The following is a 26,229-nucleotide window of genomic DNA, read 5'->3' as shown; positions in this document are numbered from 1 at the left end:
GGGACAGACTGCCTGGCAGGCTGTGTCTCCGAGGGAGGTGGCTGTAGAGCTCTAACATTCTACGAAAGTCCCTGGTGGACAGAACTGGGATAACCTATTTTCCCCGAGGGCTGCGCACAGCCTCCAGTGAACACAGTACAGACCAGTAGCCCTGCTCTGCAGCCAGTAAGCACTGCTTGTTTCTTGCAGGTGCAGGTACCCCATTTTGCTGCAGCCAGGGGGACTGGAAAGAGGGAGAGGACAGGAGACTGACCTGGAGCAAGATGCCTTGTTCCTCAGCTTTGAAATAGGGGCCTGGAGTAGATGGGTGGTGGCCAGGTGCTTTTAAAGCTCAGGAATTTGAATAAAAGTATACGTGGAAGCCCAATATGTAGAACTGAGAAAGCAGTTTCTCTAATGGGAGGGGTGGGTGTCCTGGGCTCCGGGGTCCCACCTGAACATCTCCTCTCCCCAGGCAGTGATGCTGTGAGGAACCTATAGGGTCCATTGGTGCAGTTTGAAAAACCCCTGCCTTATGCACTCTCATATCCCTTCCGAGTCACCTGTTGACTCCATTGTGGTTCCTTCCCAGGGCTGGCGGCTCTCGGCGCCACCCAGCAAGCACCCTGCGAGGCTGGCAGAGGGTGCTCTTGGAACCAGATAGGTGTGCATACCTACAAAACTGGAATTGAAGAGGGGTGGGGTGAGGGGACTTCCCAGCGTGTTTGGACAAGACTCCGTTTTAATGGGTGGAAAGCATCAAGGCAGATTGCTTCCTTCCATCACCTACCCTGCCTCTCTTGAGTGCAGGATGTTATAATTTTTAATAAAGCATGCTGCTCAAAGGATCCCTTCAAGGTAGCTGTTCACTGCCTTGTGGTATATTAATATTTCCCCCAAAAGAGGCTAAAACTAATTCTAGTTCCAACAATTCTGGTGGAAAACCTTCCCGTAAAACCATCAGGGTGGGGATACTCACTGGAAAAGGAAAACCCTTTGCTGAACCCAGAAGTGCTAAGAAAGTGGTTGAATGGAGGGCCCGGGGAGTGGGGGAGGGGGGGACCGCTGGCATGGTCGGCAGGACCTTCCGCGATAATCCTAGAAGCTTGCAGACACAGGAGAGATAAGCTGGCTTTAGTTTTTAAAATTGTAATCAGCAAGCCATTTAACCTTTGTAAAGCCCACTCTTCCTGTGAGGTGAGAAGGGAAATCACCATTTCCATACCCAGTTCCCTGTACTTAAGGACTCACAGAGAATTTATCACAGCAGCTTATTTTTCTAGGCGAGCATATATGTACCTTGCATTTCACTCCTCATGAATTTTTAGCAGTGAGCACAGTTCTTACACAGTTGGCTACACCTGGGGCTCATTTACAATGCGTTTGACTAATAATTTTTTCACATTTATGCAGCAGTTGCGCACACCATTTCCTGGGCAGCTTTACATGATTAACCCTTGGTTTGTTGAACAGAACCATGTTAGACACAGAGCACATGAGTGAACCTGAGTGTCCGCTCTGTTCTCAGCATCCTTAAAGGAGACGTGCCTGTGTCGTCATCCCTCTGCCCCTTCAGAGTGTCATGGAAAGTCCCACAGAGGCTTTCTGCCAGCTATGACTCAGCGCTCCCACTCACGTCTTCACCTGTCCCCCTGTCCCCCACATTGTTCTCCCTGCCAGAGTGAACATTAGTGTGAGAGCCACGGAATAAGTGTAGCTTTATTGCTGATAGACCAGATAGTCTGTTGGCTCTCTGGCTGAATATTTAAACATTGTTAATGTAGCTGTTGTTTCTCAATGAACGGGATTCTCAGAAGTTCACTTTTTGCAGAAGAATCTCAAGTAAAATCAAACCTGGTGACAAAGGCAAAAGACATCAACAAGAGATAAAAGTTCTTTGGAATGTCAGCCATTTATATATAACTGTATGAATATTTGTCACTTAAGATGGCTTCCCTGTTTTAATTTCATGAATAGAAATCCATCCTAAAAAATAATCGCTAAAACTCTTAATGTTAATCCCTTAAATGTCTTAGGGATTGAGGTTTATCAAGAGGCACCTACTCGATGCTGATGATGATCCAGTGCTCTCGTTGCCCAGCAAACGTGGTGTCACCTGCTGTGCTTCTGCGGAAGCACTGTGGCTGTTCCCCTGGGGACGATGATGTTGCTTAATACCACTGGTAAACAGTCCAGTCCAGTGTTTTCATTTACTCCTCGTAATAGTCCTAGAGATATTGGGCTCAGATTTGGTCAGTGGCACAGGACTCAGATAAAACTCACATCTTTCTGGTCATCATCTTGCTCTTACCATGACACAATCCTGATGAATCTGCTTAATCTCACACCTGAATTATGTGCTGAGCACCCGCAGGCTATAGGCAGCGTGCTGGGCCTTGAGGATACAATGGCCGGGAACTTCCATCTTAGCTCTGAAGGATGTAGACAGAGATGGTGGAGCTGGAGGCTTCCCTGCCAGGCTCCAGGATTTGAAGGGCGGGGGTGGGGGGGGCCTAAGAGCAGTGATTTTGTCAGCCCGCCCATCCCCAATCCAAGACTGGGGTTTGTGACCCAAGAAATTAACTTCCTGTTGTCTCGACACTTTTTTTTTTCAGTTCCATGCGCTCTCCTCTCCTCAGTCTCCTTTCCCTACCACTCCCACTTCAAGGCGGGCTTTGCACCGGACGCTGTCAGATGAGAGCATTTACAGCGGGCAGAGGGAGCATTTTTTCACCTCAAGGGCTTCGCTTCTGGACCAGGCTCTGCCCAACGACGTCCTCTTCAGTAGCACGTACCCTTCTCTTCCCAAGTCTCTTCCGTTGCGGAGGCCTTCTTACACCTTGGGAATGAAGTCGTTGCATGGTAAGTTTGTTTTCCTGCTGCAGCCCCGCAGCCTTGCGGAGGGAGGCGAGTCCCCAGAAAGAGGGGCCCCTCCATCTGCTCAGAGAGTAAGAGCTGGAGGAAATCTGGCTTGCGTGCTCAGATTCTCTGCTAGCCAGCCTTCCCTCAGCCCGCCTCTCCCCTGTAATCCCAGCCCACAGGACACCGACATTCAGCCTCCCCAGACTGTAAGTGTCATCCGGGATGCTTGGTTTGTTTTTGTTTTTATCGAAGTGTAACCGACATGTAACATTATATTAGTTTCAGGTGTACAACATAATGATTAGATGTTTGTTTATTGAAATGATCACCACAGTTAAGATCTGCCACCATGCATGGTTGCAAAGTTGTTTTTTCTTTCAATGGGACCTTTTAACATCACTCTCTTAGCAGCTTCCAAATACGCAGTAAGTATTAACTAGTCACCATGCGGTACGTTGCAGGAAACCCTCTGACTTACTTGTCCTTCTTCAGTTTATGTCAATCAGCATAATGCCCTCAAGGCCCATCCATGTTGTTGCAAAATGGGGAAGATTTCATATTTTAAGGCTGAGAAGTAGTCCGTTGTGTGTGTGTGTCCCATTCATCCATCAGTGGACACTTGTGTGTCCATTATAGCTACTGTTCCCACCTTAGCTATTATAAATAACAGAGTTAAGTTAGAGTTTCCATTTTCTTCAGATGAATATCCAGAGTGGAACTTCTGGATCATAGGGTAGTTGGATCCTGTAGTCGTTCTGTTCTGGGGAGCCTCCATACTGTTTTCCAGAGTGACAGCACCAACAGTGCACAAGGGTTTCTTTTTCTCCACGCCCTTGCCAGCACGTGTATCTTCCCTTTTTGATAATAGACATTCTAACAGGTGAGAAGTGACATCTCATCTTGGTCGTGATGTGCATCTCCCTGATGATTAGTGATGTTGAGCATCTATTCATTTACCTGTTGGCCATATCTATATGTGTTCTTTCGAAAAATGGCTATTCACACACTCTGCCCATTTTTTAATCGAATTGTTTTTTGGCTATTGAGTTGTAAGGGTTCTTTATAGATTATGGATATTACCCCCTTATCAGATATGAATTGCAAATATTTTCTCTCATTCCATGGCATTCCATAGGTTGCCTTTTCATTTTGTTAATACTTTGCTGTGCAGAAACTTTTTAGTTTCCATGTAGTCCACTTGTTTATGTTTGCTAGCCTTTGCTTTTAGTGTCAAATCCAAAAAGTCATTATCAAAACTGATGTCAGGGAGCTTACTGAAAAAAACACTCTGGAAGTTTGATGGTTTCAGGTCTTACAGTCAAGTCTTTAATCCATAGTTAATCCCAGCACCATTTATTAAAGACCATCCTTTCCCTATTGGATATTCTTGGCTTCTTTGTCATAAATTAATTGACCACATATGTTTATTTCTGGGCTCTCTGTTCCTTTGATGTGTGTTTTTATGCCAAAACCATACTGCTTTGATTTCTGTAGCTTTGTAATATAGTTTGAAATCAGGAATCATGATGCCTCCAGCTTCATTTTTTCCAAGATTGCTTTGGCTGTTCAGAGTTGTTTGTAATTACATACAATTTTGCGATTTCTCATTCTACTTCTGTGAAAAATGCTGTTAAAATTGTGATAGGGGTTGCACATTCAATCTGTAGATTGCTTGGGGTAGTATGGACATTCTAACAATATTATGAACACAGAATACCTTCCATTTATTTGTGTCTTCCGTTTCTTTCATCGGTATCTTATAGTTTACAGTGTACAGGTCTTTTACTTCCATGGTTAAAGTTATTCCTGGGTATTTTATTCCTTCTGGTACAATTATTTTCCTACTTGCTCTTATATATTGTTATTAGTGTATAGAAATGCAACACATTTTTGTGAATTGATTTGGTATCTTGCGACTTTACTGAATTCCTTTATTCTTAATGGTTTCTTGTCAGAGTCTTTAGGGTTCTCTAGTATAATATGCCATCTGCAAATAGTAAGTTTTAATTCATATTTGGATTTTTTATTTCCTGTTTAATGCTCTGGCTAGGACTTCTAATACTTTATTGAATCAAAGAGCCAAAAGTGTGAATCCTTGTCTTGTTCCTGACCTTAGAGGGAAAGCTTTTAGCTTTTCACCATTGAGTGTGTTGTTAGCTCTGGACTTGTCATATATGGCCTTTATTATGTTAAAGTACATCCCCTCTATACCCACTTTTTGAGAGTTCTTATCGTAAATGATGTTGATTTTTGTTCAATGCTTTTCTGCACCTCTTGAGATGATTATATGATTTTTATCCTTAATTTTCTCAATGTTCTATATCACATTGATTGATTTGTGGATATTGAACTATACTTATATCCCTGAGGTAAATCCCCCTTGATCATAGTATATGGTCCTTTTAATGTATCTCTGAATTCAGTCTGCTAATATTTTCTTTGGATTTTTGCATCTGTGTTCATCAGGGATAACTGGCCTATGATTTTTTTCTTATGGTGTTACTGTCTAATTATGGTATCCGGGTAATGCTAGCCTCATAAAATGGGTTTGGACGCATTTTGTGTTTGCTGTTTTGCTGCTGCTTCGTTTTTTGGAAGAGCTTTAGAAGGACTAATTCTTCTTTGAATGTTTGGTAGAATTCACCAGTAAAGTCCTGTTTGTGGATTTTTGTTTGAATCAGTAAACACAAACCTCCCAACCATCTCTTTACTAGTAATGGGTCTTTTCAGATTTTCATTCTTCATGGTTTAGTCTTCATGCCTTCTTCGCATAGTAGGCAGCACTCAGTCTCTATGTCTTCTTGACTCAGGTTGTGTGTTTTTGGGAATTATGCATTTTGTCTAGGTTGTGCAATTTGTTGGTGTATAATTGTAGTAGTCTCTCAAGATCCTCTGTATTCCTCTGGTTCCTCTGGTATGAGTTGTAATGTCTCTTCTTTCATTTCTGATTTTGAGTCTTCTCTTTTTTTTTTTTTTGGTGAGTCTAGTTAAAGGATTGTTAATTTTATATTTTGTTTGGGGGTTTTTTAGTTTCTGTTTCATTTCTTTCCACTCTGATCTGTTACTGCCTTCCTTCTACTAACTTTGGTCCTTCTTCCTTCAGTTGTAAACTTAGGTTGTTGATTTGAGATGAGGATGCAGGCACTTTATGAACTTCCTTCTTAGAACTGCTTTTGCTCCATCCCATAAGCTTTGGTAGGATGTATTTTCATTTTCATTCTTCTGAAAGTATTTCTTGGTATCTCTTGATATCTCTTGTGATGTTCTCTTTGACCCATTGGTTGTTCAGTACCATGTTATTTAGTCTTCACATATTTGTGAATTTCCCCTTTTTTCCCCTCATAATTGATTTCTAGTTTCATACCATTATAGTGGGGAAAGATGTTTGATTTAATCTCAGTCATCTAAAATTTATTAAGACTAGTGACCTAACATATGATCCATTCTGGAGAATGTTCTATGTGTGATTAAAAAGAATGTATATTCTTTTGCTTTTGGATGGAATGTTCTATATATAGCTGTTACGTCCATCTGGTCTAGTGTGTCATTTAAGGCTGATGTTTCCTAATTGACTTTGTCTAGATAATCTGTCCATTGATGAAAGTGGTTTAACAAATATCCCCTATTATTGAATTGCTGTTTCTCATTGTAAGTCTGTTTATATTTGTTTCATATATTTAGGTGCTACTATGTTAGGTACATAAATATTTATAAATGTTGTATCCTTTTATTGGGTTGGACCCTTTTATCATTATGTGTCTTTGTTTTAAAGTCTTTTTTGTCTGAGAGCAGGATAACTACACCAGTTTTCTTTTGGTTTCCATTTGCATGGAATATCTGTTGTCATTCCTTCACTTTCAGCCTATGTGAGTCCTTATGTCTGAAGTAAGAAGTAGATAGATGTGTATAGAAGTATGTAGAGGGGTTGTGGGGTTTTTTATCCAGCCACCCTGTATCTTTTAATTGGAGAATATGGTCCATTTACATTTAAAATAATTATTGATAGGTATATACTTTTTAGTGTTTTGTAGTTCCTCTGTGTTCCTTTCTTCATTGGCTCTCTTCCTTTATGCTTTAACAACTTTCTGTAGTGGTGTGCTAAGATTCTTTTCCCTTTATCTTTTGTGTATCTATCATAGGTTTTTACTTTGTGGTTACCATGAGGTTTTCATATAACAACTTATACTTTCAGTTCATAACAACTTAAGTTTATAAGTATTCTAAAGTTCTACATTTTTACTCCCCCCACCAACATTTTATGTTTTTGATGTTACAATTTACACCTTTTTTATCTTGTTTATCCCTTAACTAGTTACAGTTGACCCTTGGGCAACAAGGCGGTATGAGGTGTCAACCCCCTGTACAGTCAAAAATCTGTGTATTTTTGTATTGACTTCCCAAAAATATAACTATTAATAGCCTATTGTCAACTGGATGCCTCACCAATAACATAGTCATTTGCAAATATTTTGTATTGTATTTACTGTATTCTTACAATAAAATAAGCTAAATACTGAAAATTATAAGAGAAGTACATTTACAGTATTATACTATAAGTCTACCTTGACTGTTTACATGATTAATCATCTGTCAGTACCTATACCAACTTTGTCTCATATGATACAAAACACTGTAGATGGTACACATATTATTAACACTAGACATCAAAAGTGAAAAGGAATGCATATTTATTTACAGGAATAACAATTTATGCATTGATGATGAAGAAGCAACAGTATGATTGCTCTGTGGTAGCCTAGTGGAATTGATATGATTGCCTAGACTATATGCTAATGAATGAATTGCTATAAAAGTTTTATGGCACAAAGTATTAGTCATATTTATAGTACAGTTTTAGAAACATTGTTACATTTAAAAAAAAAAAAACCACTTATCTCCAATTGACTGATAGGCAGTTTTCTCCCAATTATGAGAGTGAAAGGCATGCTTTACAGTAATGTAATTCTTTGAAAGCAAAATTATAAAACAGGAAGAAAACTAAAGCATTGTTACTTTCATATTAAATATCACTCACCTTATGCCTATGTAAGGACAGGCTCTTCACTTCCATAGGAGACTTGCACATTGCACGATGAATTTTTCAGTAACGATGACAATGACACACAGCGTCTCCTACAGTTCTTGCTGTATGTGAAAACAGATACACAACAGGAAGTTTATTCACTGTATAGTCTGATGGTCACTATTCATTAAGTGGAAGTGGATCATAAAAGTCTTCACACCATCTTCACATTGAGTAGTCTGAGGAGAGGGAGAAAGACGAGGGGTTGGCCATACTGTCTGAGGGCTGGCAGAGGTGGAAACAGGTGGGAGAGGCAGACACACTCCCTCTCTCTATGGAAATACACTGTAATTTCTGACACTCTTGCTTTTTCATTTCTCTGAATATGTTTCTGTACAGTAATGATCCTCCACTAGCTTTCCTTTCAGTGTCCATATCATAGGTTCGTGTTGTAAAAGAAGTCAAGAGCAGTTCTGAATAACCGAACTTTTCTGCCAGATTGTCTAGTGTCAATTTGTTTTCTGGCACTGCTTCTATGTCTTATTCCTCATCATCTGGCACTGGTTTGGAAGCACTCATCTCTGTCGAGTCATCTTCTGTTAATTCCTCTGGTGTGCTGTCTGTTAGCCCTTGGCCTTTTCCAAGATCTACATCTTGAAACCCTTCACCTCCTGCCTTTTTACCCCCACGTCCATAGTCTCTTTCATGATTTCCTTGATTGGTTCATTCATAGATCCTGTGAAGTTATGCACAGCATCTAGAGAGTTTTCTTGACCAGGAATTTATTATTTTGGGCTTGATGGTTTTCACAGCTTTTTCTATAACGATGATTTCATGAATTTCATGGTGTTCGCTCTATCACGGTTCTGTTCCATAGTGTTGACAGTCCTTCTCAGAGTACTGTGTGATCAGTCTTGAGGTTCTTATGACTCCATGATCTAAGGGCTAAATTAGAGATGTGTTTGGGAGCAAGTAGACCAACCCTTTGGTGTTGACCTCATGGGGTACTGGGTGGCCAGGACCATTGTCCAATATCAAATAACTTTAAAAGGCAGTTCCTTAATGGCAAGGTACTTCCTGACTTCCGGGACAAGGCATCGGTGGAACCAGTCCAGAAAAAGTGTCCTTATGGCCCAGGCCTTGTACAACCAAAAGACCGGAAGCTGTTATGGTTTCCCTTCAAGGCTCAGAAGTCAGTGGGATTATAGATAAGGGCAGTCCTGATCCTAACCTGAACTGCATTTGCATAAAACAGTAGAGTTAGTCTATCCCTTCCTGCTTTAAATCCTGCTGTGCACTGGAGAAAATAATAAATGTCTCTTGTGGCATTTTACGCCAGAATAGAGCATTTTTGTCTGCATTAAAACCCTGTTTGGGAGGATATCCTTTCTCAGTGATTTTCTTAATGGCATCTGGTAACTCGTCTGCTGCCTCTTGGTTGGCAGAACTGCACCTCCTGTTATCTTGAACATTTGTAAAACCAAACCTCTTTCTAAAAATTATCAAACCATCCTTTGCTGGCATTCAATTCTATAACTTTAAATCCTTCACCTTCCTTTTGCTTTGAATTGTCACATAATGACTTCGTTTTTTTCGTGAAGCCTATTGGAGTCTGTAGGAATGCCTTTCTTATTAGTGGTCCTGTCCCCCCCCCCCCCAATAAAAGCTGCATCTTCAATAGGAGATCAAAAGATATTTCACCAGAAGCACAGCTTTCGTGCCTCCTGGCACAGCTGCAACATCAGCTTCATGAATCTCCTCTTCTTTTTTCACAATGGTCCTTAGGCAAGATTCACTTACTGCAATCTGGCAGGCGGCTGCAGCCACACACCTCAATCCCTGATGCATCTGAAGCAGTTCAACTTTTCTGTGTAATTTCATGTCTCTCTGCTTCGGGGAATACTTCCAGCATCTCTAGTAGCACTTCGAATGGGTCCCATGGTGTGGTTCAAGGCTCATGGTATTGCACTCCACACAATGAGAAGTAGAAGAGAACGGAGATCACTTTTTACTGTGATGCCCAGTTTACTGGAGAGATGAACCTCTCATGCAGAGGCGATTAGCCTCACGTGCATTTTAAGTGGATACTTTCAACACTGGGCCTCACTGCAGTAGCCATAGGAAGTGGCTGCAAAATCACTGCAGTAGTACACTAGTTATGTAGTCTAGTTAATTTTGTGAGTTATGATTTAATACTGCATCTTTGTTCATATTTCTCTCATCTGTGAGTGGTGCCATGCATGTACCATATGTGCATTTTAATAAATTTTAACTTTTTGTAATAGACACATATATTTTATGCATTCCTGACATCCTTATTTTTGATATTTCTAAGCTATGTGGTTTGTCTGCAAGTTATTCAGACTGTTGCAGATCTCCAGAAATTTTCCCAAAATATTTAAAGAAGAAAATCACATAGAACCATGTGGTTCAAACCTGTGTTGTGCAAGGGCCAACCGTAAAATAGTTATTTCTATTACTTTTGTCTTTTAAGCTTCATACTAGGCTCATAATTAATTAATTTACTACCACCTTTACTATAGGTTTACCTTTTCCAGTAAGATTTAGGTTTCCTGTAAGGGCACTCTAGTTGTGTTGAACTTATTTAGTTTTTATTTGTCTGGAAAACTCTTTGTCCCATTTAATCCTGAAGGACAACTTAGTTGAGTAGAGGATTCTTGGTTAGCAGTTTTTTCTTTGAGCATTTTGAGTATGTCATACCTCTCCCTTCTGGCCTGGAAAAGCTTCTGCTGAAGTCCTAATGGGGATTCACTTGTACATAACAAGTCGTTTTTCTCTTGCTGCTTTTAAGATACTCTTTCTGTCTAACTTTGGAGACTTTAATTGTAATGTGTCTTGGTGTAGGTCCCTTTTAAAAATGTTCATCTTATCTGGAACTCTCTGATCTTCCTGGATCTGGATGGATGTTTCCTTCCCTGGGTTACGGAAGTTTGTAGCCCCTTTCTCTCTCCTCCTTCTCCTGCGACCCCTATAGTGCAAATGTTGGTTTACTTGATGTTGCCCTATAGGTCCCTTGAGTTGTTTTCACACTTTTTCATTCTTTTTCCTTTTTGCTGCTCTGATTGGGTGAGTTCCAGTGCCTTGTCTTCAAATCCACCGATCCTTTCTTCTGCTTCATCTAATCTGCTGTTGAACCCCTTTAGTATAATTTTCAGTTTAATTATTGTATCCTTTAGCTCTGTGACTTCTATTTAATATTTTTCTTATATTTTCTTTTTGTTGAAGTTATCACTGTGTTCATCCATTCTTCCCCCAAGTTCAGTGAGCATCTTAGTGACCATTACTTTGAACTTTTTGTCAGGCAGGTTACTTATGTCCACTTCATTAAGGACCTTTCCTGTGATTTTATCTTTTTCTTTTGTTATGTATTCCTCGGTTTCCTCCTTTATCTGGACTTCTTGTGTTGGTTTATGTATTCGATAAGACAGCCACTCTCCCAGCCTTGAAGGAGTGGCCTCATGTGGGAGACGAACATTGCTGTTCAACCCTGGCCTAGGTCTTTCTAGTCTCTCAAAGCTTTGTGATTGTCCAAAGGGCCTATGAATCCCAGTACTTGGGGGTGTGCCAAAACCAGTGTCCCCAAAGGGAAAGATCTTAGCAGCTAGATTTAGGCTGATTGTAAACCAGACACTCAGGCAGCAAGTATGCAAATATATACAGTCCTGTGGGACCACAAGTGTAAGCCCCACTGGCCACCAGAGCCAGGCAATCTCAAAGTATCACCTTGGGTGGTAGTCATAAAAATCAGCATACTAGATAAGTGTATAAGTGCATTTCTGAGAGAGAACAGCAAGCCAGAGGAAGGCAGAGGGCAAGCACAAAGATCACATCCAGTGGCCTCCATGTCCCATGAGCACCTCCATGGGCTGCTAGTTGTGTGCCAAACCAGAAGCCTGCCTGTAGGCCAAAGCTCCAGAACAAGCAGATAAGCCTCCGTCACAGAAAGACCAGCATTTGTTTTGGTTTGCTCTCTGTTCCGTGCCCTGCAGGGCAGGTAGCCTGTCAAGAACTGTCCCTCCAATTGTTTAAGTCCCGTGGGACCCAGGAATGCAGGCCCTCCACCCCGGCCACCAGAGCCAGGAGAGAAGGGGCATCCCTGGGCTGTAGCCATAAAAACTGGGACTCCAGATGCATATAAAAAACCCCTCCTGGCCTGCTTGGTAACAATATAGATTTCCAGACCTTACCCAAGACTGCGGAATTTCAATTTTCATACAAAGGTGTAGTTTTGGCATTACATTTTTTATCAAACTTCCCAGCTGCTTATTATGGTTGAGCAGATTTGGCTGACATTAAATTCTTTTTTGGAGACTTGTATCCAGTGGCTCCCTCTGGCCACCTTAAGAACCCAGACTTGCCATTGTTCTGTCTTTCCTCGCCCGTGAGGGTATTTCTGACCCAGTCATTGTTGGGTCATTCATTGGTGAGCAAGCAAGTACTACTAGTTTAGGGAAAGGTGTAGCCTTGATGCCAGGTACCTCCCCGCCCCTGCCTTTAGTTCATAAATACCTTATTTGCTCTGTGACCTAGCTAGAGCCCAGTTTTATTAAAGACCATATTCTGAGACTATGGGTTTAAATGTTCCTTTCTCCTCTCTCTATCCACCTACATTCCAGGTGTGTGTACCCACCCGCCCTGCTGTGACCTAGCCCAGCAGATGCCTATTCTAGAACTTCTGGTCCCGCTGGTTTATTATGCCCCGTCTGCCCTTACTCGGAATTCTGCCTCCATCAGCACTCACATTTCTCTTTCTTTCTCTGCTGCTCCTCGGGAGCTGCGTTTTCTCTGACCCTCCTGCTGGCCTTGTCTGCTTGCTTCCTGCACCACCCCTGCCTCGCTCCCTGCTCCCCTCCACAGTCCCCTTTGCCCCGATGGCAGACATCACTCCAGGGTCATGCCAGCTTCTCTCAGATTCCAGCTGCTCCCTTTCCCCCCTCTGACTGAAGCTGGAATCTGGCTTCTCTTTTCTCCATGAGGTCACCTTCCCATGAACCAAAGTTGACACATCAAGTGACCACTTTTTACCATCTAGACTCTAGAAAAAAACCTCCTGGTGGTGACCAGATAGGCCCTAACCTGTTCTCCCCTTGTGTCTCCACATTGGGGCTCCTCTTCCCTGAATTCCATAAACCCTTTGTGCAGGCGTGTCTGCATGTGTCATGTCAAAGGAGACCCTGGCTTCTAGAGGCTTACATTCTAAGATGGCGACCTGGGAATCACACACACGGTCATTGTCCAGCCCAGGAAGCCAGATCTTTTCACTTTCCTGAAAGTCAGCCAGCAGCCCGGGGACCCCCTGTCCTGAATGAAGCAACCCTTGCTGGACTGATCTTTCAGCCCTTATTTCAGTGACTGTCCCCAAAATGTCTTTGAGCAGTGGGGGAGGGGCAACTTTTTAACATATGAAAATTTGGGCACCAGCAAGAAAAGGGTCGGGTTGTGAGTGACACACAAAATTGTCTGTTCCACCTCCTTACCCTTGGTGGGAGCAAGTTTAAATAGAGCAGAGCATTTCATATCTGGCAGTATTTGTTGATTTCCATTTACTCATAATTTTGCTAATTTTAAGCACATTAATAACTAGCAGCTGCACTTCAGAGCAGTCCTTTATGTAATTTGAAAGGGAAAACAAGCACTAAATATACCCTGGTTTACCAGGCTATCATAATTGGGGAAACTTTTTAACTCCTTGTAAATAGGTATTTCTGGAGCCACTTAGTGACTTCAGCTGAGCTTTTAGCTCGTATTTGCATGGCTTTTAGTGTTACAGTCACATTCTGAGGGTCGCCCTTGTCCCTGCCCCAGCTTCTGCCCTGTTGAGAGCATTTACACTTCAGGAGCCCAGCAGCCCTCCCTCTCCGTTGAACTTGAGCTCAGTGCCACCCGCTCCTCCCTGCCCCAGGCTAAGCAGAGGTCTGGCACTAGGATGGCTTTCTATTTGTATTTGAAAATGGTCCCTTCAGAACTGTGATCCCAAACCAGTCCTAAGAGTAGCTCCCGGTGTCCTTGGGAAGAGAAGGAATGCCAGCACCAGTCCTAACATCCTCTTCCTATAGGGAGCGTCCTCACACAATCTGATTCGGGTCTCACACCACCCTGCAGACACAGCCCCAGGGTACAGGGCTAGCGGGCGGGGGGGGGGGGGGGGGGGGGGGTGGAGAAGTCAGAGTCCGGGTTGCAGTCCTGTGAACCACACACTGTCCCCTGGAACAAGTACCAACAAGCTTCCCCAGTCTGGCTTCAAAACCCACCTATCCGGCGAAACACACCTCATAGCCTGATCCTCAACTGAGAAAAAAGCAAGACACTGGAGCCCCCCTGGACCCCTCTGTAGACCGCCGGGTCCCGCAAAAGCAGACACGCTGCCTCGGTGCAAAACTGACTTTTCTGTGCCTTGTGCTACTAGCAACGAGCTAGAGGGAGGTGACTGAAAAATGAGGGAAGACTGGAGGAAGCCAGTTCCTAGGTCACGTCAGCTTTAGGACAGCCCCCGGTGGTGCTGGACCGGACATGGATCCAGACAACAGCTGACTTAGAAGTCTCCTGTGGTAACAGGAACTAGGTAAAGACCTTGAGCGGCTCTCCTGCGGGCATGAGAAGTATCTGACCTCTCGTCTCTCCCTGTAGGAGAGTTCTCGGCCTCGGACAGCTCCCTCACTGACGTCCAGGAGACCCGAAGGCCACCCATGCCCGACCCTGGGCTGATGCCCCTACCCGACGCTGCTGCGGATTTGGATTGGTCCAACCTGGTGGACGCCGCCAAGGCCTACGAGGGTGAGTCTGCCAAAGACCCCAGCAGGAGAGCACACGACCCGCCGGGCGGCGCTGACGGGCGGGCGGCGCAAGGCTCCGGTCCGTCTCCATGCACTCGGTTTCCTCGAGCACACCAACAGCACGCAGAATTGACCGGCACTGCCGGAAACAGTTGAACTCAGTTACCGAGCACTCGGTAGGGGCGCGCATTATATGATATAGTCAGAAGGAGCCTGCCGTTTCCTCGGCAGAGGAATTCACAGCGTGATGCCTCACCTCCCCACACGTGGGAAGGGCAGGGCGTAGGGGGAATCCCAGCTGCCTCTTGACTGAAAAGATCACATGTCCAGAGAGAGTCTTTCATTGCATCATAAAGACATGCTTGCAGAGTGCATCGATGGATCCGTTAGGACGCTTGGCCCAATTGGCCAGCCCCAGTGTCAACAGATGTTGGAGACACTCCCTCTGTGCTTCTCGTTCATCTCTCCAGACTCTGGTAGCACATTTCCTGTGACCAAATGTATTGCTCACTGTGTATGTGGACAGAAATTGTCAAAGGCCTGTTTTGAATAGACTGGCTTCATGATGTTCATCAATTTCAATTCTCTGGAAATGTTTATAAAACGGTGATAGCAGATGAGTGGTTTGGGGCTTGTTTTCATTGCAGTTGCTCTAAGAATTGAATGTGGTTAGTCAGTCAAGCTACGGTTTTTTGGAGGAATTGATTAGGCCACAGAATTCAGGAATGTGGCAGCCATGGGGTGGCCCACAAGGCCTCCATCCCCACTTAGCTGATGGTACTTCCCCAGTACTGACTTGATTTTAACTTTCAATTTGTTGGTCACTCTTTCTTATCTGAGGCGGAAGCAGTTTTGTGTTTTTAATGGGAAGTTTTTCAAAATTTGATTCCGTTTTCTTGGCTCAGGTTTTAGGTTTGGTATATTTTGGGACACATATGGTTGGATTTTGGCTAAAGCCCACCAAGATAGCCAGGTATCTTGTGGAAAACAGATTTCTAGAAGTGCGTTTTATATCCTCACTCGATGGAAAGCCTTGATCTGGAAATTTGGCACAATGCCCGTTTCCAGGGAAACCTTTCACAGAATGCTGCTCTGATGAGTAAGAAAAGGAGGACTAAAAATTGATTCGCAAGTAATTTTCAAAGAGAACTTACACTGCTCCTCTCTCTCCTCTTACTGCTTCAACAGTAATTGTTTCCTGCACGGGTCAGGGGATAAGGTTTCAGATGCCTCCCCGCACACTGATTAGATTCGACCCTCAGTGTGGGTAGGACCCAGGATGTCGCTCCAAAGCGCTGAATGGCTTCTTCTCCCCCTTCCAGTCCAGAGAGCCTCCTTCTTCGCTGCTGCTGAGGAAAACCACCGCCCCTTGAGTGCCACGTCCAGCAGTGACCAGCTGGAGGAGCAGGCCCTGGCCCAGATGAAGTCTTACAGCAGGTGGGTCACCCGGGAGTGAGGTCACTGCCCTGCGCCGCAGGTCACCTCCTCTCGTGACCACGGGTGCGGGGAAGAGGAGACAGAGGCCACATGGCTTAGCTGATTGAAGCTCGTCAGCACCCTGCCAGGCTCTTCACATTTCAGGAGGCTTGGTAACTGAATACTGTAAACATAATTAAACTGTCCTTGGTGACTTAGATTCATGAATAGTCATCATTATTTGACATCATAATACATGTGTGCTTCCAGGGCTTATCAGGTAAGGTCAGAAACGTCATCTGCCTCGTGTCCTTGAGCCTGGTTCTGGACACGATCTCCCCCTGCTCTCGGTTGGCCATGCTTGTGAATGTGGTGGTATCTTCGCAGCTCCTGGTGGGCTGCTTCGGGGCTGCATTGGGTCTGGGTCACCAGGGTGATTCAGAGAGACTAGATACAGAATGAAAAGCGAGCAGTGACTCGAGGCCTTGAGGATTTTCTTAAGAGTTCGGAGCAGGGATCTTGACTTCCATTTTAGCTGGGCAAAGGCAGACTTCCATTCTCCCGTCTGTTTCAAGTGGTGACGGTGTTGGATACATACGTCATATTGTAGATACTAAAGCATCCCGTGGGCCGCCCTGGTCCACATGGTAGGTGCTCCTTGACACAGAGTAATTGCATCAGTTTGAAAGCTCCCTTTAAAACCTTTTGAGGGCAGCTAAGCATCCAGGTATCTAGAAAACTTGGTCAGAAAAGCAGGAAAAAAGTGGGGTTGACATAGGTTATCCAGACAGCCTGTGGGACTTGTTCCTGAAGACTCCTTGAGCAAGTGTGCAAGGAAATGCCCTTCAGGAAGGGAGAAGAGTAATGAGTTGTTGGTCAAGAGTATAATGGATGCCATATTCACTCTTAGGAGAGCGGCAGTTAGCTTGGCTGTTGAGAATTAAAACAAAAACAAAACACCACCAAGGGCTGGGCCACCTCCAACAGGGAGCCGTCTGAGTGAACAAGTCCATTTTCCTAAGAAGGGATTATTGAGCAACTAGTTCTCAAATCCTTGTAGAATCATAGGAGGGTGATGGTTGGCACTTTTTGTTCAGTGAACAAAAGAAGTTAAATGTGTTTCTAAAAATCAAGGCGTACACAGACCCATAATTCACTTTGAAACCTCCACAAGTCGAGATAGGCCGCTAAGAGTCTTCATTGGTCGTTCCCCTCTTAAAGTTTGCAGATTCTTATCATTCCATTTATTTCCAGCCTTGTCACATCCGTGCCACTGGGAGCTTTGCCTTTTGGGCTTGTAGACCTAGAAGTAGCAGAAGACATCAACACAGTTCAGGACCGCCTTTTCATGATTCCAAAACTTCCGTCTATCTCTACCTTCCCTTTTGACCTCCGTGAAGAGGTAGCTGCATGTTATCCCACAGAAGGCTTCAGGTCCTTGGTTGTGGGACGCGGAGGTGGCGTATCTGGCTGGCGCTCATGGAAACTTTCCGCAGCTTGAATTCAGGTAGACAAGAGTTGGACGAGAACCGTTGACAAGGGTCTTCAGCCCTCGCCCAGCCGTCTCATCCTCTAGCTCACTGGTTTTTTTCGGTACCCCCCTGGCCTGGTGTTACTAGCATTTAGACAAATTGGGAGAAAGAAAATTGCAGGCCTAGTTTGCTCATTATAATAGCCAAGGAGACGCTAAGGTTGGACGGACAAGCTTTTGAAACCTGTGGTCTTATTTTTTAAATATTTAAAGATATTTAGAGAAGCTTTGGAGACCAGAGCATGATAACCTAGCTGCAGCTGGAGGAGTCACCACACACTGCTGCACGGGGACCAGAGACCTGGCTGCCCCAAGACAGAGCTGACCTCAGTCCCCCCCTGCACACAGGGGAGTGGCTCTTTTCTCCTCAGAGCCCCCTAAAGAGAGCAGGGAGTGCCACACTGCTGACAGCTGTGTCTGCCAGAAAGTACCTCTCCTGCTGCCAGAGACCATTTACACTTCCTGTCCCGAAGGTACAGCATCTTTCACAAAGGAACCTGCTGATTGGCTGTCTTCACCCTTGTATCACCTTTTGTTAAGATTTTACCATTTTCCGGGGTGCCTGGGTGGCTCAGTTGGTTAAGTGTCCGACTTCGGCTCAGGTCGTGATCTCACGGTTCATGGGTTCGAGCCCCCCGTCGGGCTCTGTGCCGACAGCCAGCTCAGAGCCTGGAACCTGTTTCGTATGCTGTGTCTCCCTCTCGCGCTGTCTCTGTCTCAGAAATAAATAAAACATTAAAAAAAAAAATTTTACCATTTTCCGTTCTAAAGGGAAGATGCACGTTGGGTCGCCCTACTGAGTAATTGGAGGTTCAGAAACCATTTTACAAATACAGCGGCCTCATTAAAAAATGCCAGACAAACCCAGCCTCGGCAGTTTCTGCCAACACTCCTCTTTTGTTTCTCGTCCCCAGCAGCAAAGATTCCTCTCCCACTCTGGCTTCTAAAGTGGACCAGCTGGAAGGTATGCTGAAGATGCTCCGGGAAGATCTGAAGAAGGTAAACACTTCCTCAGAGCGCCTGATCCGTGCAAACTGTGGTCGAACAAACGCCCTCAGGTAGTCTTAGTGGGCTGACACGTGGGTGTCCCCCGTTCCCAGACTCACACCGGGCGGCGAGGAGGGCCCTCGTGCTCACAGGTGCAGAACAACTGTTCCCGTTCTGTGCCAGCCCCGCAAGCCCTCTCCCGGCCTCCCCACCCCTTGCGTAAGGGGTCAGTAGCCCAGACCACACGCCTCCATCCTTATTCGGGCTTTCACAGCAAGAGAACTGTTACTTGGTTGCTCGAGTGGCTTTTGCTGCATTAAGACAAAACCACCAAAACAACAGCCCCAAGGCTAGGGCAGTCCTTACTGAAGGCGCTAAAGCACGCGTGAATGTGTGTGCATTCCAGAACCACCCGCGCCCCCTCTCCGGAAGGCTTGTGCCCTGGTTTGAGGATGTCTCGCGCCAGGTCACGTTCACACAGTGTTAGCACGAGTTTAGGATGAAGACCAGAAACGGGTGCCGGGTGCAGACAGATCCCTGGCCACCGTCCCAGCCCTTCTCTCCCTCCCCTCCCCCCTCCCCCCAGGAGAAGGAGGACAAAGCGCACCTCCAGGCCGAGGTCCAGCACCTGCGCGAGGACAACCTGAGGCTGCAGGAGGAGTCCCAGAACGCCTCGGACAAGCTGAAGAAGTTCACCGAGTGGGTCTTCAACACCATAGACATGAGCTAGGGGCTCGGGTGCCCTGCAGTGAGGTCGGGCGGTCCCGCAGCCCAGCCGCCCAACGCGCTCCGCGCACACCCCCGGCTCCCTACTCCCGCCCCTGTTGGGGAGCGCACAACACAACTGCAGATCAACCAATCATTATCTGCCTTTTGTAGAAAAGAAAAACAAAAAAAGTAAATAAAAATTTTAAAAAGGAAAATAAAAGTTTAACTGCTAAAATGTGAATGTCTTTATTTTTTTGCACAATATCTTTATCTGTTGTTATGTATTTAAAAAAAAAAAAAAAAAAGTGGGCCTAGGCCGTCCTGGCCCATCTGCCTCTATTACCATTAGCTCTGATCTATTTCAGGTAACCCAGGCTTTCCCTCCTTACCCTGACAAATGTCACTGCTCCTAAGAAAGTTTTTAAAAGTTGTTTGTTTGGGGAGGGGGATTTCATTACCTCTGTTCCTAAAATGTCTGGGGAGGAAGCTGCTTTAAGAAAATGCCTGCCTCCCTTGAACGACCTGTGCATGAGCTGGCGCCCTGGTTCCTCTCCTACCCGCGGGCAGGTCAGGGCTACTGCAGTGGGAGGGGGGCACCAGAGACCCGCTCGTGCCACGCCCCTTTCCTGTCCTGCATTGTGAGGCCACTCCCCCCTGCTTCCTTTCCCCTGGCGGTTGGGCCCAGGTGCCGGCCCCTCAGAGCTGCACCCCTTTTTGTCTGGTGTGAGTTGGGCCTGGGCCTCACCAGGTTGGAATCCGCCTCTCCACGGCTTCCTGGCTCCACACATTAGTTGATTTCAGAATTCCTCCAGACTAAGATCTTACCTAGAATGCAGATGGTCAAAAGTATAGCTTTTGTTTGAGGCGTTTAAAGATGAAAATGTGGCAAAGTTGGATTTTTGGCGCCCTCAAAATGACCATGTTGACTAATCAATCCTCTCCAAAGCAAGATTTCACCAGTATTTCTAACTAGGGAAAGAGTATTGAAGTGTTTCCTACTTGCCTGTTAGGAGCAACCACCATGGTAACAGAAGGGGCTGTGAAACCTGCATGTCCCAGCGGGCGATTTAAGCCCCGGCCTTTGCTGAATCCCTTGGGGGCCGAAGGATTCCACTGCAGAAGTGACTGATGTGCTTTTTTTTCTGTCCAGTGATCCAGCCAGCCCGAGGCCTCTGGTCATTATTCCAAGGCTTCCAGTCCTGCAGGCAGACGGGCTGGGCCCACCGGTGTCGGGGAACCCTGGAGCCCCCGGTGGCCTTGTTTCTTGCCTTCATTAAACATCACTAAGCTGACACCTGTGTCCCTTCAGTGGCAACTTTGATCTAGGGGAGAGTTAACCAATTTAGTGTCCTCTGCTTGGAAGCTCCCAGCCCCAAGTGATCTCCGCTCCTTCCTCCATCCCTGATGGAAACCAGATGGATTTTCTCCCTTCTCCCCCCAACCCCTCCACCAGACTTTTATGCTAGTTTCATTCATGATTGTGATTTTTCCATAGGATATTTTTTTTCTGGTGACATTTCCATCATGGAAAATAGGAAGATTTCGGAGTGCTTTGTAAAGATCTCAATTGTCTCTTTCCCTCCCTTGACTTGTATGAAGGAGATTGTTACATGCCTGATCAACTCTTTGTAAATGAGAACTTTCGCTAACATCCAAGCATTCTGAAGTCTTGCTTATCCTGAGTTTAGTTTTTATTTTGTCTTTTCATTTGTTTGGGAACTTGGGGCAAGCTATTTATTAGAGTTTTGCAACAGAGTTCTTGTTTGAAGCCTTTAAAGACTACTTGTAAGATTCAAACAATAAAATCCATTTTAAGCGCTCTTTTAAAACGCGTTGGTATTATTGCGTGAGGTTTTCTCATTCGAAAGAGCCCCCAGTAACTCATTGACCCTCCTTGCAACCAATTTTTTTTCCATCGGGCTCCATTAACACCAAAGGATGATTCTTCAAAGTTTCTGTCCCTCTTAGAATGTTAATAACCTTCTTAATCTCTGTTCACATGTCCTTAGAGAATTCCTAATTTGGCTTCTCTGCTTATAATTTAATATTTGCAGAGCACTTTCTAATTAGTCCCCTCTTTGTTATCCATGTGTGGATTTTCCGTGACAACCCGGTCCTTTCCCGAGACTAGCACATTTTTTTGGACTGCCTCTACCGCATCACCCGAATCTGTTAGGTGTTGTGTGCTCGGAGAATACAAATGCCTGTTAATATTAGGCTGTACGAAATATAATTAGAAAAGTTAATCTACTGAAAAAATCATAATGCATCCCAAAGCCAAATGGAACCAAGTTTTTTAAATCTGCCACATCACTGTCGCTCTCCAGTGGTGCAGCTAATTGAGAACTGACAGAGCTCCTTCCTTGTGTTTGGTTCAACAATTCTACAATGTCTAGAATTATAAGATGGGAAGACTGGGTGCCACAAGATCCTCTGGTTAGCAAGCTAACAGGGTCTGTTTAGACCATTATTCTCACCTGATTTGAAGGGCTTGGATGTGGGTTGAGAGTCCCTGGGAGAAGGTGCCATCAGCCTGCATTGAGGGAGGGTCTCCGTGCATGAGCCGACTGGCGGGGCCATTTGGTTGTACTTTCTCTCTGCTGCCTGTGATCAACAGACGGCGTGAGGTTGGATTACTAACTCCTCAGGTGGGGATACCACTGATAGTCCAAGGGCAAAGGAGACCGGCTCAGTGAGCTTCAGCCACTTGCCTCCAGTTAAATGCAGAACGAGAACTTGACAGACTCCAGTCTCCCCATAGATTCATGTCAGCAGCTTCTCATGCCAGCATGACCAGAGTTGACGTGAAAGTGCAAGATGGCACACCTGGGCCAGAAGCACGTGGCCAGTGACAACCTGGGCACTGTTCACCATGAACTCTGACAGTCTAAAAGAAGGATACCACGGTAGTGTTGGATACCTTCTCTATGAATTATGCCACTAATGACCTACCCGTAAGGAATCGTCACACGCTGATAAATATTTGACTTAGACTGGGACTCAAGTCCCATCCACTCTATACCGCAGCTGTGTCTTTAGGTAAATTAACCTAATCTCGGAGTTTGGGTTTCTGGTCTGGCAAAATCAGCAGTTTGATAGAGTTGGAAGGATCAGGTGGAATCACAGGTGTCAAGCCAGTGACTGGCAAATCTGCAGACACAATAAACCCGTCTTCCTTGTCCTCCATCTCCAGTATGTTAAGGCTTCGATGTTTTTCTGGGAGACTGTCCTGAGGCATCAGTGGCAGGTGCAGTTGGAAGAGCCAGAATGAGCTCCTCCACTCAGTTTCCTATCAGTCAGGTGCTTTTAACACTTTGCTCTGTATTTTAAATTTTTTTAATGTCTTAATTTATTTCTGAGAGAGCGAGTGAGCGAGCAGGGGGGTCAGAGAGAGAGAGGGAGATACAGAATCTGAAACAGACTCCAGGCTCTGAGTTAGCTGTCAGGCTAGCTGAGGCTCGAACCCACAAACCACGAGATCATGGCCTGAACCGAAGCTGGGCGTTTAACCGACTGAGCCACGCAGGCACCCCCACTCTGTATTTTAGAACAGGGATTCTCAGGTTTCAGCTTCCATCAGAATCACCTGGAGGTTTTGTTAAAACACAAGTCACAGGGCTGCGTCCCCAGGACCCGTGATTTAGCAGGTCTGGGGTGGGGACTTAGTGTTATAGTTTCTACAAGTTCCCAAGTGATGATTTAGAAGCAGGCCTTTCAAAGAGCAGGCATCCATACCTGTTAACAATTAAAAGAAATAGATGTTACAGTGTAAGGCCCTTATGGCCATAGACCTGAGTATTATTCTGATAGGTTAGCCAACCACAGAGCACTTGCCAGGGGAAACAGGCTTCAACTATAGCTAAAGGGTTTAGGTTAAAAACCATTTTTTAATTAAAACTTAGTAAGTTGCATGAGTCTTTCTGCCCCTTGACTATTTTAATTCCTGTGCTAACTAGACGTTACTGGAGTGCCCTCACACCCATTAACAGGATGAAACTAGTTACCAGGTCAGCAAGGAACGAACTGGGTCACCCCGGGGTGGCTGACAGTTTGGACGGCAGTGCTGCCAAGGAGAGCGAGGCCCGGGAAAGCCAGGGAAGGGTCTAGGACAAGGACTAGGACAGTGTGTGGCCACACGGAAACACAAAACCTGGGAGATTTGGTTCCACTGGGAGTGCTGAATGCCGCTCACTGACTTCCAGGTTCAGCCCCGCCTGCTTACCCCCATCTCCAAGACCCTATCCAACCTCAAAGTTCCCAGACAAGCGCATTTTCAACCACCCTCAATCCCACCCCAACTGTCCAGAAACCTTCACCTAAATCCAAGTGCCGCAGACCAGCCCATCTTCTCCACTTCTGTCCGGAGAGGGAGAATGGGTTGCTTATGCTCCACGCCCTTTAGATAAGCTGTAGCCCGGAGACTAAAAGACCCTGCCAATCCTTCCTGAGATGATCATTAGAGCCTTGCTTGTCCTGACCGGCCCCTGCTCTGGCCCTTCATTGCGCTCCTTGCCACAGATGTCCTGCCTCTCCTCGGGGCTGCAGCACCGTGCTCTCTCCGGGGCTGGTCCGACTAGCCCTCCGGGCCCCCCAGTCTTGCAAATCCTGCATCTCCAGCCATCTCGCCTTCGTGCACCTGAGTCCTCACGCCTGAGAGCTTTCACCTTCCCTTCTCTTCTACGCCTCTCCTTATACCCCTTCAGCCAAGCCTGCCTTCAGTCCTGTGAGCATGCAGAGCTCACATTTCCTTCCGTTACTTAACTCTAAGTGGGCACATCTTCCTCTGCCCCCTTCCCGCTCCTCCGCCAGGCACAGCCCTGCCTTTAAATATATGCAGCTCGTTTTATCCTTCCATTCGGACCTCTTGTGACCCGTTTTCAACCTGAATGATCTCCCAAACAAAATAACCTAAGCTTTGGGTACCTTACACTGTATCTTTAGACAAATGCTTTCCTTAAGGGATCTCGGCATACGTTCTGGGGATGCATCGATCATTCCTTTCCCTTAACCAAAGTGCTGTGTTATTTTAAATGAACTGTCTCCCTACACATTTTTTTGGTTATACATTTGTTAGCACGTCCCCAAATCTCTAATGGGTCCACCCAACCACACCTCTCCTATGCATCTCTATAATTCAGCATGTAAGAAAAGCATCACAAAATGGTATCCACCAATAAAATCCAGGCTTCTTTGCAAAAGTATAAATGGTTTGGGAGGGTGTGGACAGGCATTTAAGTTGCTGTCCCTGGATCCTGTTGCCAAACCCAAGCGAGTCCTATCCTTCCCCAGCCCCAGCCCCCACCATACACACACACTTCTATCACACCCCACCCTCAATCTTCCTGGGAGTTAAGACTCTTAGACAATACACTTAAAAAAGGAGTTCTAGGGGCACCAGGGTGGCTCAGTTGGTTAAGCGTCCGACTTCCGCTCAGATCATGATCTCACAGTTTATGGGTTCGAGCCCCGCGTCGGGCTCCTGTGCTGACAACTAGCTCAGAGCCTAGAGCCTGCTTCGGATTCTCTGTCTCCCTCTCTCTCTGACCCTCCCCTGCTCACGCTCTCTCACTCTCTGTCTCAGAAATAAAACAGAAAGGAAGGGGGGAAGGGGGGAAAGAAGGGAAGGGAAGGGAAGGGAAGGGAAGGGAAGGGAAGGGAAGGGAAGGGAAGGGAAGGGAAAGTTAGTTCTATTCAAGTTCACATAGAAGTGACTGACAGTTGCCTGGAGGTGGCCTTTCAGTCACTTATCTTAGTAAAGAGGTAGGGCAGAGTTGTAACTGACCTAGTAATTTTTCTCAAGAGCTTAAGGGTATTTGAGCACAGTTACTTTTTGTAAGCTGCTTAAATGTTCTGCAATCTCAAAACAAATATGCTCAGCAAACTCTTGTTTTAGTTGGTACAAAGGTAAGCTCAGCCCAATGCAGGTACATTTCTAGTCAATGAGGCTATGCCTATGAAAACAGGCACCAGTAATGCAGTCTAGCTCAATACTGAAGATTCCAGCTGGGGTAGAAGCGAGGGCTTCATTTATAGGCACTGGGAACAGACAATTCTACCTCCTGTGAAAAGAAAAGACCTGGTGCAGGGTAGAAGGGCAGGGGGGACGGAGTTGCTGACCACCATCTTTAAGTATTTGACATGCCATAGTATGAAGGAGAAACCAGCTTTGAGGTCTGGTTCTAGAGGCCAAAATGGAAGGAGGGGAATGTCTGTTGTAGGAAACAGATTTGGTCTCTGAGATGGCCGGTCCATGGTGACTGGGTGGCTTCCTGGGCTTGAAGCCAAGAATTAAGAGTTAGACTAGGAACCACTTTGTGAAGATGCCAACCTTCATCTTTTCTAGTGGACTCTTGCTTTCTTTAAATAAACTTGGAGTCATGAGCCACAGACTCGGGATGGGAGGGGACCTTTAAAGATATGCGGTTCTGCCTCCCAACCCAGACGGGGCCGAGTCTCCTCTTCATTGTCCAGCCACCTGAGTGTGAGCACATCCGGGGATGGGGAACTCACTACTTCCTGGAGCCACACATTGTATCCCTTTTAAGTCACTCCATTTATTTAGGGAAAAGCCACTTCCCTTTAATTTTTGTAACTGCTCCCAGTCCCTACCACTTCAAATTACACAAACATAAATTTCTCTCTCCAAGGAGTAACCACCAATATTTTGGAAAACATCAAGTGTTCTCAATGTTATTTATTCCCTAGGACAAAAACTCCCTATTCTCGCTCTCAGCTTTTTGTCCTGTGTCATGGATTCTGGCCCCTTCCCCACGATAATCATACATAATATGCATTAAGGACACAAATGCTCTATATGCATTAGCCCATTGAGTACCCACAACAGCCCTGTGAGGTAGGGCTATTGATGTCCTGATTTTGCAAAACAAGACTGAGGCCTAGAGAGGTCAAATAATTTATTTACAGTAGAA

At 45.4% G+C, this 26,229-nt stretch overlaps 1 protein-coding gene and 1 long non-coding RNA gene across 13 annotated transcripts in view; one reads left to right on the top strand and one right to left on the bottom strand.

Annotated features, from left to right (window-relative positions):
* Positions 1 to 19,515, top strand: part of SIPA1L1 (signal induced proliferation associated 1 like 1) — a 370,770-nt gene extending 351,255 nt beyond the window's left edge. For 7 of the 9 annotated variants that reach the window (XM_039251856.1, XM_039251855.1, XM_039251854.1 and 4 more), the window contains 5 exons: positions 2,595 to 2,841; positions 14,513 to 14,659; positions 15,981 to 16,095; positions 18,520 to 18,604; positions 19,179 to 19,515. In XM_039251856.1, the coding sequence (XP_039107787.1) occupies positions 2,595 to 2,841; positions 14,513 to 14,659; positions 15,981 to 16,095; positions 18,520 to 18,604; positions 19,179 to 19,322 (738 nt within the window). In that variant the 3' untranslated portion in view covers positions 19,323 to 19,515. The remainder of the gene's footprint in view (positions 1 to 2,594; positions 2,842 to 14,512; positions 14,660 to 15,980; positions 16,096 to 18,519; positions 18,605 to 19,178) is intronic. The other 2 variants (XM_039251861.1, XM_039251859.1) reach the window with 1 other exon arrangement.
* The window catches only part of LOC120245008, a 51,767-nt gene extending 31,945 nt beyond the window's left edge, over positions 1 to 19,822 (bottom strand). For 2 of the 4 annotated variants that reach the window (XR_005531681.1, XR_005531684.1), the window contains exons 1-2: positions 15,813 to 15,875; positions 7,877 to 7,986 (exon numbers count right to left, since the gene is read on the bottom strand). This is a non-coding gene — a long non-coding RNA (uncharacterized LOC120245008). Of the gene's footprint in view, positions 1 to 1,780; positions 1,834 to 7,876; positions 7,987 to 15,812; positions 15,876 to 19,758 lie in introns of those variants that run through there. The other 2 variants (XR_005531683.1, XR_005531682.1) reach the window with 2 other exon arrangements.
* Between the last annotated feature and the right edge of the window lie 6,407 nt (positions 19,823 to 26,229).

This window comes from Hyaena hyaena, unplaced genomic scaffold (assembly GCF_003009895.1).
Source record: "Hyaena hyaena isolate Hyena2069 unplaced genomic scaffold, ASM300989v1 scaffold_400, whole genome shotgun sequence".
Taxonomy (NCBI): domain Eukaryota; kingdom Metazoa; phylum Chordata; class Mammalia; order Carnivora; family Hyaenidae; genus Hyaena; species Hyaena hyaena.
The sequence above is the reverse complement of the archived record's forward strand: the minus strand, read 5'-3'. Positions and strand labels throughout refer to the sequence as shown.